The following is a 19,858-nucleotide window of genomic DNA, read 5'->3' as shown; positions in this document are numbered from 1 at the left end:
GTTTGTATCGTTAATTTGTTGCTGCACTGAACGGAGGTTTTCATTTATTTCTTCTCCTGTTTCTTGTCGTATATTTTTGTTTCTAAGTTTATTTAAATCTAGTGCCTTTCTGTGTGGTCTTCTAATCTTTTTTGGTCTCGCCTCTATCACAGTAACTACCGGGTTATGATCTGAGCCTATATCAGCTCCTGGGTACGTCTTAGTACATTTAACAGCATTATGATACCTCCTTGCTATCACAATGTAGTCTATTTGATTTCTCACTATTTTTTCTTTGGTATGTTGTGGAGATGTCCATGTATATAACCGTCGAGGAGGGAGGTAATTTGAAAAAGGTATTTATTACGAAGTCTTCACTTTGGCAAAATTGAATCAATCGATCTCCTCTGTCATTTCTGTTTCCAAGCCCATATTTTCCTACTTGTTCTCCTACCTTACCTTGACCCACCTTGGCATTAAGATCGCCCATTAATATGTTAATGTATGGAAAGACTGACTTAATAAGTGAAGACAAACAACCTGCAACGAAAAGGTTCAGACCTGACAGTGAAGTCGAATAAATGAACCAAATTTTAACTTTTAAACCAATGTATGTAAAGAAAATAAAAAAAGTAAAATTCAATAAACATTGCAAAATTTAATAAGGCAAGTGATGAAAAAATCGACTTATTTCATCAAAGCAGTAAGGCAGATTAGATTAATATTGTATATCATATTTGTAAGAAAAATAGAATAAAAATCAATATTGTTAATTATAAAAATATAAACAATTATAATTAATATAAGGAATATAATAACATAATGTGTAAAAAATTACCTGAAATTTAATTTATAAAATATATAAGTATTATTACATCATTGGTATAAAATGAAAAAACATGTTGATTTTCCGGAATTTTCCGAGATTTATGGGGGGTGAAAATTATGTCATCATTATTAATACTGCGACATACTATTCGAGCAAATTAAAAAAAAAGTAAGTATTTAGGGTGAATTTCAAATGGACTCAATTTTTCCGAGTTTTCCCATATTTTCCGGCCAGTGAAAACTATGTAGTTATTCATATTTCGAGAAGCTACCCCAGAATAAAAAAAAAGAGGCTTGCAGCTGCAAAGGAAGCCGAGATAATGTAAATTTTTCCTACGTGTTGCAATTTGAAGTTCCGATGCCGAAAAAAAAACGGAGCTGAAACACATATCCTCTCCACTTTCCTATGTCGATCTTTCGAAAGTATCGTCGTTTCGAAAAATTAGATAAATTTTATAGCTATAAGTTTCAATATAAAGTTTAGATTTTCATTCAAAATTTGTGCAAATTTTACTTCTTAATGTTTATAAACAATGGAGATATGATTTTTTTAAAAATAGTCACTAACTTCGTTCCTGTTGGTCATAGAAGGTTTTTATTTTTTAATGTGAGCTTTTTTACCAGCTATCCAATGGTTGTACGTACAAGTCTGTAGTTTGAAAAATATAGAAGTTATTACAATTGTTTATAAGTAAAAAACATACCCCTTTTTCAAACGTTTATTTTGTAAATAATTTCGATGAAAACTCAATATGCATTTAACTTCTGAGATAGTCTAAGTCTTAAAGAATCCTATGAAATTTGCTGAATGTGTCTACCATCATGCATAGGGCAAGCTCAATAGTTTAAATAATTAGCCTCAAGGATAAACAAATTAAATAACCTATAAAATATTTGAATGATCGGGAAGAAATTTCGCAAAAATCTAAAATATGGTAATTCCTTGATGTTTAAATGTATTAATACCATTTTATTTTGTTAATAAAAAAATTAATAAAATTTATAAATTAGTGCAAAAAAACTGCTTTTTTGCAAATATCTCTGTAAATTATTTATCAATTTTAATTAAAAAACGAGAAAATAAAGATATTCTTGAAATAAAAAAATGACATAAATATTGTTTATTTAAAATAGAAGGGAAAAAATTTATAGACAAAAAAATCAAATTGTGACCATAAATTATTGCTAAAAAAAACGCAAGGTAAAACTAGGAGTATCTTTTCATCTATTCATCATCTAGTATCCCCCACCTATGTCTTAAAAGCTTCAGATATCTGCGAAACATTTTTCCACCTTTTTTTTTAACCAGAGTGGGCTATACGTCAATATTAATAGTAGGTAATCCGTAAGTAACATTTAAGTTGTTTTGTATGGGTCTTAAAAAATGTTGTATGTTTTATATAAACTCTAATCATTTCGAAGCAAAAATATCAACCAATAAATAATTAAAATCTGAAATACACTCCTGGTCAAAAAATCCAGATATGTACTTGCATTTTGTACGTTTCTTGTAATTATGTAAGTATCAAGTGGTTTAGATGAGGAGAGAAAGTAAACATTAATAATAGAAATCGTTTATTTAAAACACTAAAAAAGTAATAATAGGAAAAATAAGTAATCCAAAAAAGTAATAACTAACGAAAAAACTTAACATTGTTTGAAAAATTAAACAAAAGAAAAAAATTTAATTGCTCACAGTAGGCTGTTTTTTTTTTAGGTTTAGTATCGGGTATTGCCCCCCTACATCTGTTGAGGATTTTAGTACGCCTAGACGTATTTTTAATATTTTTCTCTAAAATGTCCCATAAATGTTCTAATGGATTCATGTCAGGGCTACAAGAGAGCCAATGTAAAACGGGAATCCCGACAGTATTTAGGTAGTTTAAGACTACGTAAATACTGTAGCATTATGCTGCATAAATAAGAAATTATCCCCAACGAAAGGGGCGTGGGGGACAACGTGGTCCTCCAGATACTTTCGTATGTATTTATCTGCTTTTAGATTTCCATGTTCGATGAAAGTTAATTTGGTGCATCCATTGAAAAAAATACCCGCACATACCATATTATCATCTACGTCACCAATAGGCGTTTTGAGTGACATACGACATGGTGCAATTTATTCTCCGGGTCTCCTCTATACAAGTTCGCGTCCACCTGGAGATCGTAAGCAAAAACGGGACTCGCCATAAAACATTTTAACACTAAATTACTGAACAGTCCACACTCTGTGATCATTCGTAAATCTCATCCTGTTAGCACGATGAGCTGCTGTTAATTTAGGTCATGCTACTGGCTTATGAGAACGTAAACCACTTTCAACCCTCTTTTCAAAGTACGTGGTTAATTATTATAAGTTTCTCGAACTTCTCACAAATTACTTGCGAGAACATTTCACCTTAAAGAGCGGTTCCGTAATGCGGAAATCATTAACAAAGTTTCATCACACTGATCTCTGCACCTTTTTCTGCCAGATGCTGGTCTCATAATATATTCTCCAGTTTGTCGATACTTCATAAGAGCATCATGGACGGAACTTTTGATAATATTCAAATGATTTGCAATATAACGTATATTTTGTCCATCTTTATGCAATGCCACAACGTTTGCATTATTTTCGGGGGTCATACTAACACGATTTAAAAACACTAATAGAATAGGCGAAAAGCTCGGGTTCGTTAGGAAAAATATTTCCAGAATATTTGTTTTGCATACTCACATCAGGAGATACCCAAAAATAAGGTTCAAGAGGTCGCCCAGGCGAAAAGTTCTTCAATTTTTTTGTTCATTTTTTTTTTAAATAAGTTGTAACAATGAATTCATTGGACCAAAAATTTTTTTTTTCGAATTTTTTCTACCATTCTGAATAAAATAGATCTCTTGTAATTTTTCTGTAGACTTGATCGTTTTTGAGTTATAAACAATTTAAAACTTCAAGTTCAAGGCTCAAAATCACAACTAAAAAATATTATTTTTGAATACACCATGGACCTAAATTCAAGTTGTGTAAGCGTGTGTAAGAGAGAGAAACAAGAACTATGGCATACATTTTTGCTGGTTTGAATTCTTATTGTACAAATGAGCACACGCCCTGCCATACGCGATTAATTAACAATAACAAACAATGTTTTAAAATAAAATAAACCCAGAATTTTCATTAGAAGCTGATAGAAGAAGTCTTGAACTTGAATTTGGGCACTTGATAGTTTCAAAAATAATATGTTTTACTTGTGGTTTTGAGTCTTGAAAATCGTAATTCTGGGTTTGTTTTTTTCAGTTTTAAATTATTTATAACTCGAAAACTATCAACTTGAAAGAAAACTTACAAAAGATCTTTTTTGATCATAATGGTCTAAAAACCCAGAAAAATGAACCTATTGAACCATGCATGGCAGGGCGGACGCTCATTTGTACAATAAGAATTCGAACCAGTAAAAATTTGTGTCATAGATCGCCCGTTCTGTCATAAGCGCTTCATTAAAGATTAAAAACAAGGTTTTAAAATTAAATAAGCCCAAAATACTTTATGGAAAATGATAAAACAATGTTTGATTTTGAATTTAGGTCCTTGGTGAATTCAAAAAAAATATTTTTTAGTTGTGGTTTTGAACCTTTTGACGTGACAACGTCTTAAATTAGGTTGTGGCTCGGAGTCATTCATGAAAAAGTGGAACGCCCGCTCACGTCTGTTACAGTGAGTCACCGAACGAGAGAGAGGCCCGCCGGACCGGCGAATGCCTTGCGTCTCTCTCCCACTCAAACATGATCGGTCCGCTGCGCGCGCAGCACTAGAGAATTAGGCGCGTTGAATCGGTGCGTGCTTCCGTGCTTGTGTCTCTGTCAGTGTTGTTCCGTCTACCGATTTTTCGGTAGATCTACCGAATTTGATTCCTATCTACCGATCTACCGAACTGCCCCTTGAATCTACCTAATTTTAAAACAAATATCACAATGACTTGAAAATAAATTCGGATAATACAATTTATCTTTTTATTTCTGTTACCATCAAAAAACTTTTCAGTGTAACCTAATACTTGGTATTTTTAATACGTTTGTATTAAAATTCATTTGATACTTCCCTATAGTGTTTAAAAATATATTTGCAAAGATGCAAAGAAAGCGAAATACCCCGAGATTCAAGTTCGTAATTTTATACCTAATAATAACATATTGTATAAACATCATTCCGTAATCATAATCATTCACACACGTCTCTTCAATCCTCAAAGAATCTCAAGTATCAAGTGATAAATTATTAGCTAAATGACGGTGTGTGTGCTGTCGGTTTTCTTTGACTGCCGACTTAATCCATTAGCAGATAATGGTTGTTACATCTATTTGAACCAGAACGTTTTAACTTTCTGTAAATATTATGACCTATAACTATTTCTCAAAATATTATTAAACCTTATTTGTATCATAATAGCTGATGTGAGAATTTGGTCCCAATAATTTGATTCTTTATTTATTAAACAAAATTCAATGAATTATGTTTATTTCTAATAATTAGTTCAGCATAATTATTTAAGGTCTTTAACTTTTGAACCATTAAGTCGCCACCATAATGGGAAACTTTTCTATTTTTAGTTTTATGGAAAAAAGTTATTCTTTCTTAAAATTCTGAATGATCTAAAACTTAGAATACAATCATCAGATATTAAATTTTTTTAGTAATATAGGCAGTTTATTAAAAAATATGAATTTTATGTTCATATTTTTTGACAAACCTCGTGTATATGGCTCAAAAAATTTAATTGATGATTGATTTTAGGTTTTAGGTCATAAAACTAAAAAAAAAATTATGCGTAATCCATTATGGTGTTCACTTAATTGGACGCACTGTATTATAATATATATATATATATATATATATATATATATATATATATATATATATATATATATATATATATATATATATATATATATATATATATATATATATATATATATATATATATATATATATATAATTTACGTCATTGCATATGATCTACCGAAATCTACCGAATTTTGCCGAAGGCATCTCCCGATATTGGATAAGCTACACGGAACACTGGTCTCTGTCTTTCTCGAGCGTTCTTGGCGTTCAAGACACATTACAGCAGAAACACTTCCTTTCATTTCATATTTCTCCTATCATCGTCCTATCCTCAACAAAATCACTCAAATAGAAATTAGTTAAGTTTAAGTTTACATGTACAATGTTTTAGTAAACAAAATATATTTCTATAGTTAAAATTTGTGCAATTCTTATTTTCATTCAATTCCTTGTTCCTATTGTGCAATTTAATAATATTCATATCAATAAATATTCTACCGAGAAAAAGACGTTGTCACGTAAAATCTTCGCCCGTAAAACCGACTTTACAGGCAACCGATTTTTTTTTCAATTTTAAATTGTTTATAACCCGAAAACGATCAAGTTTACAGAAAAATTACAAGAAATCTATTTTGTTCAGAATGATCCAAAAATTAAAAAAAAAAATGTTAAGGTTGAAAAAATTGATTGTAACAATTTGTTTGTTTGTTTGTTACAATACAACTTTTCGCCTGGACGACCTCTTGAACCTTATTATGGGGTATCTCATGAAAGTGATTATGCTAAAGAATCTCATGGGAATATTTTTCCGAACGATTTCGAGCTTTTCGTCTTGTCTATATGATTTTGATAACTATTGTACAATATGTGAACATTTTGGGAAGTAATGATTGGGAAATTTATGAAGAAATAAAACGTATTTCTTAAAAAATCCGATCTGTATGCCATACCTTAGATCTAGAAAGCAAAATTATTGGAATTTTAACACGAAAACCTATTGTTGTTATTATAATGCAATTTGTTAATAGTATTTTTAGTTCTTTTTTTATTATTATAGTTATTTTTTCTATATAAAACGTCCAAAGACACCATTTTTAATTATAATGTGGTGAAATGCTATTTGTCATTTTTAAGAATAACTTTAATGAAAATTTTTTCTATTATTGTTTTGCTAAGACGAAACTTATTGGCGATTTTGTATCTATCGATCAGTATAAATCTACTTTTGTTTTTTTTTTATTAAATTTTCATCAAAAATTAGTACAAAAAAGTTCTGGTTCATGTTCTTGTTCTGATGTTCAGATTTTCAGGCATTAATATGCGAATTGACGATTTTTATTTAATGATATTTATTTATAATTATATATTTATTTAGTGATAGGAATATTTATAATTGATATTATTGAAAAGAAACCTTGTAAATATTAATAAAGAAAATGAGTTATCTTAAAAACATTTAATTATAAACAGTTATGTTTATATTTTAGTGCAAACTTGATGGACTATATTATTTAAATAACAATCGCCCCAAGCAGATAATTATAGGACAGGAGATTACATCAGGGGCGGACTGGCTCATAAAAAAGGCGTCAACACAAACTTTTAAAAAAGGCGTCAATCTAAACTCTAAACAAATGCGCCAGACCCCCCCCCCCTAAACAGTTTACATTAATTTTTTTTAAATCCTATTACATGGAAAGTACCTACAGTCCATTTAATTTACATACCGTTGCACGTCATTATCTACGTCAGAGATCGAAGTCGACATAGTTGCCAAAGTATAAAAAATTTCTGAATCCATTCTAAATCAAATAGATCACATAATTATTGCAAAAGTGGATTATACAACAAAATAAATTAATATTTAATGTAAATAAATAGAAACAAAACAAGAGTTAAAAAATAATCTTGTTAAAAACAATTTGAGCCGCTTGTTTAAAAAGCAACATAGTTTAATTAATAGTAAATAATAAAAACAAAACTAAAGTGTCAATACCGCAACTGTCAAATAAGTGTTACCAATTTATGCCAAAATTTCACCTTCGTTCGATTACAGTTACAGTGTGTTCCGAACAAATGTTCCTCATAAAAACGCTTTATAATGCATTTATACAAATTAAATGAAACATATTATTGTGTATTTCTTTAAGTTAACATTAATAGAAATCTTTAAATAATATTTATACGCGTATATAATAAAATTTGTCTAGTGGCTGTAATGCCAGTGTACTCGGCAAAGTAATTCTAAAAAAGAACACACGTACCGCCTAAATATTTCGTGTTGGTATCATGTGACGTCACGGGCTATGACGCCGATGACGTGCAACGGAATGTAAATTAGATGAAGTATAAATCAATATTATTTGTGATTTTTTTTTATTTGATAATTTTTATATTAAAATAATTCAATATTTTGGTTAGAAATAAGCCACAATTTTACTTATAAAGTAAAGTTCCGTTAGTTTAATTAGTTAGTTCCCTCTCATCTAGGATGGTGGTGGATTGATATAGGATGGAGCCGAATCAATGGTTCATTTGGTTGACTGATTAAATAAGAAAAGAAACAGAGCAGATTCAGGTTGTACCAATTTTTATTATATCTTTCAAGAAAACAGAAATGATTATGAACTCAAAGAATGAAAATGTAGTGAAGTGTTTTAATTTTATTTAAAGGTTTAATTTCCCTATTATTCCTAGTTGATAAATAACTATATTATTTTCAATGTAAACAAATTTCGAAATTTGGGGTTAATATATATATATATATATATATATATATATATATATATATATATATATATATATATATATATATTCATTGTCTAATTGTGCTTGGATTTAAGATACGATATAGTTTCTATATGTTTACAAAAACCCCGCCCAATTCTCTTCGACAGTGAGCGATTCTGGCCTTGCATATATCATTGTAGTACGCAGTGTTACAACACTGGATATTATTTTTGAGCTGTGTGCTATCTAATATAAGTTATATTTTGTTGTATCCACTGGCTTCGTTAATTAGGATATTGTAGGTATATTGTAGTTAAGAAGCGCAGAAAACTGCACCTGTTTATTTTAGGCCAATTGTAGGATGTACCACTCTTATATTATAACGGCAACAGCAGATATTGATACTTTTAAAGGCTCCCAAATCGTAAAAATGGTCTTTGAGGGCGCCTCGTGTCGCATCTAAGCTATTAACAGAAATTTCTGGGTGTCACTTTTGAGCTTTGTACGCTGGCCTTTGATTACCTGATACCTGATAAGAGTTGTATTTTGCAAAAACACCACGCTCAACTGAACTAATAAATCAATCAAACTGCGTGAAATCGGAAGCAAGTAAAAACTTTTTTAGGGTAGTAGCTCTATCATCTTTGGGTAAAGTTCTTAAACATACTTCTCACGAATTGGTTTGTTTAGTTATTAGTTACTGTTGCTTTTTCGTTGGTATACAGATTAAAATTTTGTTAGTCATGAGCCCTAGAAAGTATAAATGTTTGAGGATTGCCGAAGAGAAGAACTTAATCCAAAAAGTACAGGAAGGCAAGAAGAAAGTTGATATTGCAAAAGAATTTAAACTCCCCTGAGTACTATCTCTACCCTGAATAATTCAGTAAGATTCGAGAACTTATACAGGGAGATACTCTGGCGTACTTCCTTTTTAATATTGCCCTTGAAAAAGTTATAATATATGCAGAAACAAACAAATGAGGTACAATTTTTAATAAATCTACCCAAAAATTAGCGTTTGCAGATGACGTGGACCTTGTTGCACGTGCGACTCACAAATCCAGAAAGCGCTGTACTTTCCAATAGGACAGGAAAGATGGATCTGGTCATCAACGAAAATAACACTAAGCCCATGCCATGAAGGACAGGTTACAGAGTTACAAGCCACAGAGGGACATAAGCAATTAATATTAGAGAGAAAATCTCTGAGAGAAATACTAGTTCCAATAACTGAAAATTGAATCTGTCTTTGTTGATATACCTTTGAACTATAAATAAACCAGAGATATAGTAATTGTAATAAAAATTAGATACCTGCGGTAGGTAGGACTTCAAATCAGAGCAAATGAAAGCTACCCAGCACGACTTATTTTATATGTATTATTCCCACTAGGGAACTAGAGAATAAGGTAGGCTAAGGTTGAGATGGGGAGATAGTGTAGATGAGGATGCCAGGAAAATCGGTGATGTCAACTGGTATCAACTTGCATAGATTAGGACCGAATGGAGAAACCACTTTAGAAAGTCGATGCTCAACTTGGGTTGTGGCACTAATGATGATAATAATGAAGTACAGAGAAGAATATCAGAAAAGCAGAGCATAGAGCGGTAGTGTATTCGTTAAACTTAATGTAAATAGGGGATACTTGATAAGAACTAAAGAAATTCTGTTGAGCAACACCTTAGCTTAGAAAAGTTTAGTTAGTTTAGGTTAGAAATAGGTTACTCACTGTTCTTTTAGTGAACATATTATAATTTTACACCAAAAAGGAACATAATAAAAGATAAGTCGTATTAAAAAAACTAATATTATAACTCTAATAATACTTAGCCCGCTAGGGTACTTCCACTATTGAGCACTTTAGTTAGTAATATCAGGTTTAAATAAATAAAGTAGAATACTACTTCTTTTTAATTTTATTTCAATAAATCCAAATGTAATGACTTTTTCTTAAAAATAGTTTAGTACATACAATAATTATATGTATACCAAAAAGATCACTGCTAAACTTTATTAATAAATAACATTTTTTATTTTCAAAATTCATTGAAAAGATATAATCATAAAAATTTCAACACTTTTTAGTATTTTAGCCTATATGAAATATATTATGATTTGATACGTTCAAATCCCACATTAATACCTTTTTTTGGTACTAGATTAAATATACTTTTATCCAACTTGATCGGTATATCAGTTTTCGCAACAGGAACTATTTTAAAATACCTCAAAATATAGAAAAACAAAATTTTCGTTTCGACAAGCGCAAATCTTGAGCCGATACAATTTCTAGGCCCCAGACCAAATGGCATATAAGAATAAGGTTTGATATTGCCTTTGTTTTCTTCATTAAACCTCTCAGGATCGAAAGTTTCTGGATCTGGAAACAGCTCAGGATCGTGATGGGTTGCGTAGATGACTAGATGTATGACGTCGCCTGGTATCAGTTGAACTGGCTTTTCTTCAGGTAAAACGGGTTCGATAGTATATGGTTTAGAACAGCATCTCTCCAATGTTGGCATAGCTGGCCATTTTCTTAGGGTCTCTAAAAATATATTATATTATATCAAGATAACTAGAACACGTTTAGCAATACCAGTCAATTTTTAAATACTTTTCCCTTCGATTGAGTGTTGGATATAACCCAATTTATTTGAACTCTCCACGAATATTAGAATTTATTGCTTGTTCGAATATGTACTATAAATTTCTTTATAAATATATTTTGAGAACGATTTTCGAAGTGGAAATTGAAACGTAAATAAACTTATTTTGCACTTTTAAACGGTATGATATCGATTATTCGAAAAGTTAAAAGTTATTCGAGGTCTGAATATGTAAATGCTAATATTTAATATAATTAGAAATTTTAATCTTTAATATTTTCACAATGTTTGAGAATCCCTGTATTTGTTCACCTAAGACCATCAGGTATAAGGGCACAATATTTAGGAGCGAAGGAATCCTTTTTTTGTCATGCATGTGTTGCTTATGTGAGTCCATTTTAAAAAGATAAAAAAGAAATAATGAGTGAGTAAGTCTATTACTCACAATCAGTTTAATTTTACTACCTCAGACGACCGGTTTCGCTTTCTAAAATTTGCAAAGCATCATCAGGTCAGTGGTACAAAATAAATTAAATGCTGAAATTATAAAAAGCCCATATAAGGGTACTGTCTTATAAGGATATAGATCAAAAAAGTTATAGATCAAAAAATTTTTAGTAATTATGCCAATATGACATGTCTGTGTTAATTAATATGCATAAATTGAATTAGCAGACAGAGTAACAACCCACAAATTGGTAAGAGAAAAAAGTCTGTTGAATTGTGATACATTAGAAATAAACAAAATACTACTTACATTCCGGCACAAGAATTACTATATAGTGATTGGTGATTCATAGTTCAAACTGTCCCTTATTACTGATAATGAGTGATCTTCGGTCAATGTTGTAACTGTCTAACAACTTAGGAGGAAGTTTCTTGAGGGGATGGGTGTTAACAGATGATGTAGGAGTAAGGTATATGTTATTGTTTGTTGAAAGAAAATGTGATGTTTTATATTATTTAAATTATTATAGTTATTTATATTTATTGAAGAGATATATTTTGAAATGTGTGTTAAATTATTGAAATTTTTTAATAAAGAAAGAGGATAGTTATATGACGATGAATGAAAGTACTTGTACTGTTTTGTGGGTGTGCAATTTTTTTGACTTGTAAATATAAACTTTTGATTGAAAAGCATTTAATTTCTGCTAGGAAGAGAATTGTGATGTCAAATGACATTGACCTACATCATCTGTTAACACGCATCCCCTCAAGAAACTTCCACCTAAGTTGTTAGACAGTTACAACATTGACCGAAGATCACTCATTATCAGCAATAAGGGATAGTTTGAACTATGAATCACCAATCACCATATAGTAATTCTTGTGCCGGAATGTAAGTAGTATTTTGTTTATTTCTAATGTATCACAATTCAACAGACTTTTTTCTCTTACCAATTTGTGGGTTGTTACTCTGTCTGCTAATGCAATTTATGCATATTAATTAACACAGACATGTAATATTGGCATAATTACTAAAACTTTTTTGATCTATACCTTTTTAATCTATATCCTTATAAGACAGCAGCCTAATATGGGCTTTTTATAATTTCAGCATTTAATTTACTTTGTACCACTGACCTGATGATGCATTGCAAATTTTAGAAAGCGAAACCGGTCGTCTGAGGTAGTAAAATTAAACTGATTGTGAGTAAGTCTAATTATTTCTTTTTTACCTTTTTTTGTATATACGCCAGTATTTTGGCGTGTAATTTTCTTGTCATGACGGATTTGCTTGAAAATTTGAATTTAGGTTCGTCTTACCCTCTACCTTACTTTTAAACTTGATTTCTGGGTTTTGCTTTTAGAGCATATATTTGTAAAGGCGGATTTATATTTTTAAAGAGAAAGGTTAGAGCCGGTATAGAAAGAACCAAAAAGATGCTTCCAGCAAAAGATATTTACCTGACACAACCATATCCATGTACTTCATGTTTACAAGAGATTCATATGTTAATTTTCCATTACAGTTTTCCAAAGTATCTTTAACTTCTTCTCTAAGCCTGTCTTGGATATCTGGATTGACACATAATTCATAACCCAAGAAGGTCATTAAATTAGAACTGGAATCGAAACCAGCAAAAAAGAACACAAGAGCTTGAGCAACGATATCTTCGTTGGTGATGTCAGTCCTTATTTCAGCTGGAAATTAAAATAATTAGTGTTAAAAAGATTTAAACTTTAGGATACATACAGTTCTTAATGCGTCTCATTTTTGGGAAAGTTATTCTAAGATTGGAACTAAATACTTTACGTGACGTATTGGCCGTACAATCTTCTAAAGGCTTTATAACAGCAATAAAAATATTGCCCGCTTTTGTGAGGCGCTTAATTTCAATACAAAGAATAATTATACTGTTGCCACCATATTCTTACTCGATTTGGCTTAGACGACTAAACTGAGTAATGGGAACGCTTTATAGATTTATGACAGAAGATGTTTAAATCCTGGCAATGAATTCTACCAAGCAACCCTTTTGGCCTGAGTTATTAACGGGTTTTCCTTGCGCAGTTTTCTATCTGATTCTCTACAATTTAAATCTATTTTTCGACTTTGGTTTATTAGAGTCCATTTCAATTGGCGCAGTCGATTCAATTGTTTAAATTCTGAAAATATTGAGAAGTTGTAAAAAAAAAATAAGTCAAAGTAATGGAGAGTACCTCAGTGAAGATGTGAAAAGAAAAATGAAACAAAACAAAAGGAATAAGGTTTGAAGAAGATGCAAAAAATTTCTTTATTTTGCCATCAACTAGATTCAAGTTATTTAGGGAATGGTAAGTACTAGGTTTTTATCTCTATTAGTGTAGCAATTCGCGTCCAGTGTAATACAATCTACTTCGCCTTATAATGCAAGGAAAAGTAGAGGGAAAGGGATAGACTGGTCGAAAGAAACTTTCATGGCCGTATATTATTGGGCAATGGTGTGGTTCCACAGTGGAAAAATTAGTTTGCACAGCAGTCTGAAAGAGACAGGTTTCAGGAAATTGTAAACATAATGACGGCCAACGTCTGAATATGGACACGGCACCTAAAGAAGAAGTATAGCGATTAAGGAAGAAAATGAATTCAATTAGAACTTACATTTTAAATGTTCTTCAACAGTAGCATATCCAGTATCAGCTGTAGTAGTACTTTCATCAACTTTTGGGCTTCCTTTTCGCGTTTCCAACATTAACTGAATCATATCGGGCCTCACCAATCCTTTTTCCTCTCTCATTTTAATAGAATCTTCAATAATTTTGGTAAAGAAGTCGCCTATGTCTTCTTTTACGAGTCTTATGTTTAAAAGCTAAAAATAATATATATATATATATATATATATATATATATATATATATATATATATATATATATATCTGTTTATTTAAATAATTTGTAGATGAACAACGAAACGTCTTCAATAAAAGGATGAAGTAGCTGATGTCTTTCTTTTATTCTTCTGTCATAGTGAACTACATTTAGTATTGACTTTGACGGTCGTACTCCCTTTCCCGATATATTATATATATATATATATATATATATATATATATATATATATATATATATATATATATATATATATATATATATATATATATATATATATATATAGACGGTTGAAGATAACCGGGAACGACCCAATACTAAGGAATCAATAAAAAACGGGTGCTTCTAAGTGAGTGTCTTTTATTAAAAGTCAAACTTTCGCCACATAATTTTGGGCTTCATCAGAACTTGCTGTAATGGAAAAACATTCTTTATAATATCATAATTAAAGATGTTATTTTAATCTTACCTTAATGTCCACACTATCTCTTAGTGTATAATAAAATTGACATGGACATACACATATTTTTAAAAACAAACCAAACGCATCTCCCAACCAGAGGAATGTTTTTCTATTACAGCAAGTTCTGATGAAGCCCAAAATTATGTGGCGAAAGCTTGATTTAATAAAAGACACTCACTAAGAAGCACCCGTTTTTTATTGCTTCGTTAGTATTGGGTCGTTTCCGGTTATCTTCAACCGTCTGTGTTTACCAGTAGCCCGTTACTGTATTTGACTTATATAAGTCAATAATTATATATAAGTTCCCGAAGATTTCCACGGTAGAATTAAACCTAGAGCTAAGATTAATACTTTTCCAATAATTAATAATAAATTCAACAGTCTTCCTGGTTGAATCGCGTCGATTATCATTGCGCCGAGCTTTCGACATCCCCTTTGATGTCTTCTTCAGGGCTTCCAAGATCTCAGTCTCCTGATCCTAGTCACTACTACACTGATCACTAACAGTAAATCATAAGTTATTGATCGATCTAAACAACTCTGGAAGATTTAGAGATTCCTCCAAATCTTCCAGAACCAGCTGAGCATTGACAGAAACACTTGCAGCAATTGCACATCTATCCGTTTATTGGTATATTTCGTCTTTATATAAAAGTATGTGAGTTTAATGTTAACTCTACTGATGATTGAAATTTTTAAAATGAGATGTCAGCGTACTTTTTTATGTCATTCCACTTCTTTTTAATGATATCAGTGGCAAGCTTTATTGGGATGTTAATGTATAGTGAAATGACTTCTAAAGATATTAATTTATAGGTATTTGGTACATGAATATTTTTAGTTTTAGAAATAAAGTCATTGGAATGTTTAATGTAATTAGGATTTTTATTTGTGACACTAGAAATATTTTTTAAGAACTTTGAAAGATTCTAGAAGGCGATTGAATGCAGGAAGCGATATATATATATATATATATATATATATATATATATATATATATATATATATATATATATATATATATGTATATATATATATATATGTATGTAACATTTAATTTGATGTTAAACAGAGCATAAAAGCTTTGGTGACTCTAATAGAAGTGTGTTATAATTTCCTTGGCAATACAAAAGCTGACAACCACTGAGAAATCATCATTTAAGAACTTTTGTCTGCTTATATATGTCACTCAAAATCCAGTTTTTATATTCGCACTTGGATTTTTTTCCTGAAAGTCTTGATGCAGTATCAGATGAGCATGGTGAAAGGTTTCGCAACAATATATTACACATTGAAAGTAACTACAATAGGAAATCGTCAGCAGCAGTGCTGTTGATCGATTGTCTGTTGTCTGTTAGTCGATTTACAATGAAATTTCAATTAAAACAATGAAAAAGAAGAAAACTACAAAATAATGTAGATTTAGTGAAACTTTCATGGCCTGTACTTGAAAATATTGTTTTTTTACCATAAAACTTAAACAAAGTACTTTATAGCTGTTTTATAATTGTTTTTATTCTAATATTATTGTTTTTTAATCATATGAAAAGTTTATGTGCTGCATTTATTCCCGAAGTATATTCCGCATTTAGGGTACCCAAAACAATGTTTTCATGCATGAAAAAGGAGAAAATTTTTTTTACAGACCAGTGAATAGACTAAAGGCAAACCTTAAAGAACACATTAATAATAGCATATTTGAACTTAACTCTAACGAAAAGTTATTCTTTAAAACCCTGAAGAATTTAAGAACCGAAAAGGCTCTAAAAACACCAAAGCAAATAAGGAACAAAGAAGGACAGTTACTGCATGACAATGACCACATCCTAGATAGATGGAAGCAATATTTCGATGATCTACTGAATATCCAATACAATGTAGACATTATCACAGAAGAACCAGAAGAGGTAGAGTAGAGAAGAACCAGAAGAAGACCAAATTCAAGATGAAATAACTATAGCAGAAACAAAAGAAATCGTAGATTGAACCTCTAGATTGAACTAATGAAGCTTGTAAATTAAATAAGCGAAACGTCTTCAAATATAGGAATGGAACTGTGATTTCCTTTTAGTATTTCTCCTTTGACCGATATCCTCGTGACCAAAAGATTTATATATATATATATATATATATATATATATATATATATATATATATATATATGAATTTAGTTGATTAGGGACACCTAAATCTTGGTCTCGAAGTTATTCAGTAATTTAGTTATTAGTGGTGATTTAATTATCCGTAAGTACTTTTATCAAAATATATACAATTTCATCTAAATCTCACATAATTACGAATTTCAATCCAGTCATCATCATCATCATCGTCATCATGCAACCTCTTCTGTCCGCTGCTGGACATAGGTCTCTCCCATTATACGCCACTCTTCACGGTTCTGTGCTTCTTTTTGCCATTTCTTGGATATTCGTCTAATGTCATCGTAATTTTAAGTTTTGTAAATTAAGGAGTGTTTAACAATAACTTGTTTTTTGGCTTATCTTTGATAAGTTAAAGACTTTATAATTAACACAGAGTCGTACCGACCCAATTACAATATAATGAAACGTAACAAGAAAATTAAAAAAGGGGCTCTTCTGACTACAGGGGTCCTGTAATGTTACCCGATCCACAAACACCATCTTACTCTACAATTACTCAACAGAAAACAGCTACATTTCCTTCCAAGGAACAAGCCATTATTATCCCAGCAGTAGACACACTAAAACTAGAAGACTACATTACTGCAGTAGGATCACTCGTACAGACCAAAAATGTACCTACTCTTTTCATCAAGAATTTCTAATAGCAGAATCTGCATCTACCTCTTCAGCAAAGAAGTTGTTGACACCTTTTTAGCAGATCACGGAGGAGTAACACTAGGAGATAATGTCATTAGAACGAGAAGATTAATCACTCCTGCTAATAGGTTACTGTTGTCCAATGTTTGTCCGATTATACCTCATCACATCATCGAGAAATATCTTACTGAGAAGGGCTTTCATCTACTTTCACCGATATTTTCCTAAGAGCGGGAATCCAAGACCCTCAATATAGTCACGTCATAAGCTTCCGTAGACAGGTATATTATACTCCTGTCGACAATCTTGTCATTCCTAAATCAATTCTTATTGACTTCAATCATACATCTTACCGAATCTTTCTTTTCTGATTTACTAACCGGCTATCTCTGCCATCAATCTGGTCATATAGCCTCAACATGTACCAATATGGCTATTCAGTCAAATACATCCATACTTATATCCCAAACCGATCAAGAATCTATCCAATGCGACAGTTGAAAGCAAAAATCACTCTGTTTAGAATCAAACGGAAAACACTTGTGACGTAATGGACTCACAAAAACTACATACAGATATTACCATACAGAAACGTTCTCATTCTGAAATATTGACACTACTTGGTACATCAACGGCAGAAAACACAGAAATAGATTTTATAAAACTAAATGCAATATCAACAAAAAAGTTAAAAGCCACTAAATCTGATACAAAAACTACAGAAATAGTTTCTACAGAATCACTTATCCAACCTGCAAAGGAATTTATTGATGAAGCTTATTGATGAAACTAAACTCGGTTCGAATTAAACTATATAGAGATAGTCAGCTTTCTGACAGATGAACAGATGCACATTGCACATGGTTCCCCCAATCCATTAAATATCGCACTAGAATACACGAAAAACATATCATGACTTTTAACAATACTAAAAGAAATTTATCCCAAACTCGTAGACAGACGCATTCAATCTAGAATTACACGAATAAAGAGGAAAATACGTCGTCAGTTAAATATAGAACAAATTGAAAATGATGACAACTCCGAAGATACAGATGTTTCTCAAGAAAGCATCAATTAAAAAAATAATAATAAATGGATATTATTCAGTGGAATATATAAGGATTATTTACACACATCGAAACGCTTGAACTCTTAATAAAATAAATAAATCCACAAATTATAGCTCTACAAGAAACAAACTTTAAAAACAACAAAAAATACAACTTAAAACATTTTGATTCATACCACAAAATCAGAAACTACGCCAACAAAGCAAGCGGTGGGGTATCAATATATGTTAATTCTAATCTAGAATCAGCAGTTAAAGTAGCCGTAGCAGTTAAAGTTCAATGTCCAACTTAGCTATTTGTATGCAATGTTTATATCCTATCAGATATGGATTTTGTCGCAGAAGACCTGGAACATTTATTCGAGCAAATTCCAAAACCTAGACTTATTCTAGGTGACTTTAACTCTCACAACTCGGTTTAACTCTGTTACCGGCAATTATTCTGCTATTGATCTGACTATATGTGGAAGTTCCCTAGCTTCTAGTCTAAGCTGGGAAGTATTAACCCATACCTACGATAGTGACCACTGGCCTATTAAAATAAGAAATAATAATTCCACAAGAACAATTATAAATGTTTCAGAAACATGGAAAACTAAAGATGCAAATTGGATAGCTTACCAACAACATATTGCAGACTAGCTACCTAATTTTGGAACAATAGGAGATAACATTAATGTTGTTACAGACAAATTTACCTTAATGTTAACAGAGGTAGCCACAAATATTATAGGCAAAATAGCAAAATAAAAACGGAAACATTCAGTACCGTGTTGGAACAAACAATGTGAAGAGGCACTTAAACAAAGTAAGCATGCATTTAATGTATTAAAAAAACATCATACACCGGAAAACATAACAGCTTTTAAATTAAAGATTAAAGATATTTCATACAGCAACAAAATTAACTCTCTTGACATTTAGGGAAACTTAATTACAAACAACAGTCAAATAGCCAACGCTTTAGCGAACTCATTTCAGACATATTCAAGTGATTCCTTACATGATCCATTATTTGTCGAAAACAAAAAGAAAATAGAAAAAGAGGTCAAAATTACAGATTCCATCAGTCCGCTAAATGTTGTAATAAGTATGCAAGAACTAAACGAAGCACTGCAAGGACTTAAAAACTCTAGCCCTGGACCAGATGAAATTCCAAATTGTTTTTTAATTAATTTTTCTTTCTTTAGCTGCTAAGCATCAACTCTTAGATATATTAAATTTTTTATTTTTAACTAAA

At 30.9% G+C, this 19,858-nt stretch overlaps 1 protein-coding gene across 1 annotated transcript in view; it reads right to left on the bottom strand.

Moving 5' to 3' along the window:
- LOC140442171 (uncharacterized) overlaps positions 1 to 19,858 on the bottom strand; it is a 61,739-nt gene that overhangs the window by 31,804 nt on the left and 10,077 nt on the right. The window contains exons 4-6 of the mRNA XM_072533262.1: positions 14,055 to 14,262; positions 12,878 to 13,114; positions 10,471 to 10,905 (exon numbers count right to left, since the gene is read on the bottom strand). Coding sequence (XP_072389363.1) covers positions 10,471 to 10,905; positions 12,878 to 13,114; positions 14,055 to 14,262 — 880 coding nt within the window. The remainder of the gene's footprint in view (positions 1 to 10,470; positions 10,906 to 12,877; positions 13,115 to 14,054; positions 14,263 to 19,858) is intronic.

This window comes from Diabrotica undecimpunctata, chromosome 1 (assembly GCF_040954645.1).
Source record: "Diabrotica undecimpunctata isolate CICGRU chromosome 1, icDiaUnde3, whole genome shotgun sequence".
NCBI lineage: Eukaryota > Metazoa > Arthropoda > Insecta > Coleoptera > Chrysomelidae > Diabrotica > Diabrotica undecimpunctata.
This window is presented reverse-complemented; position numbering and strand designations above follow the sequence as displayed.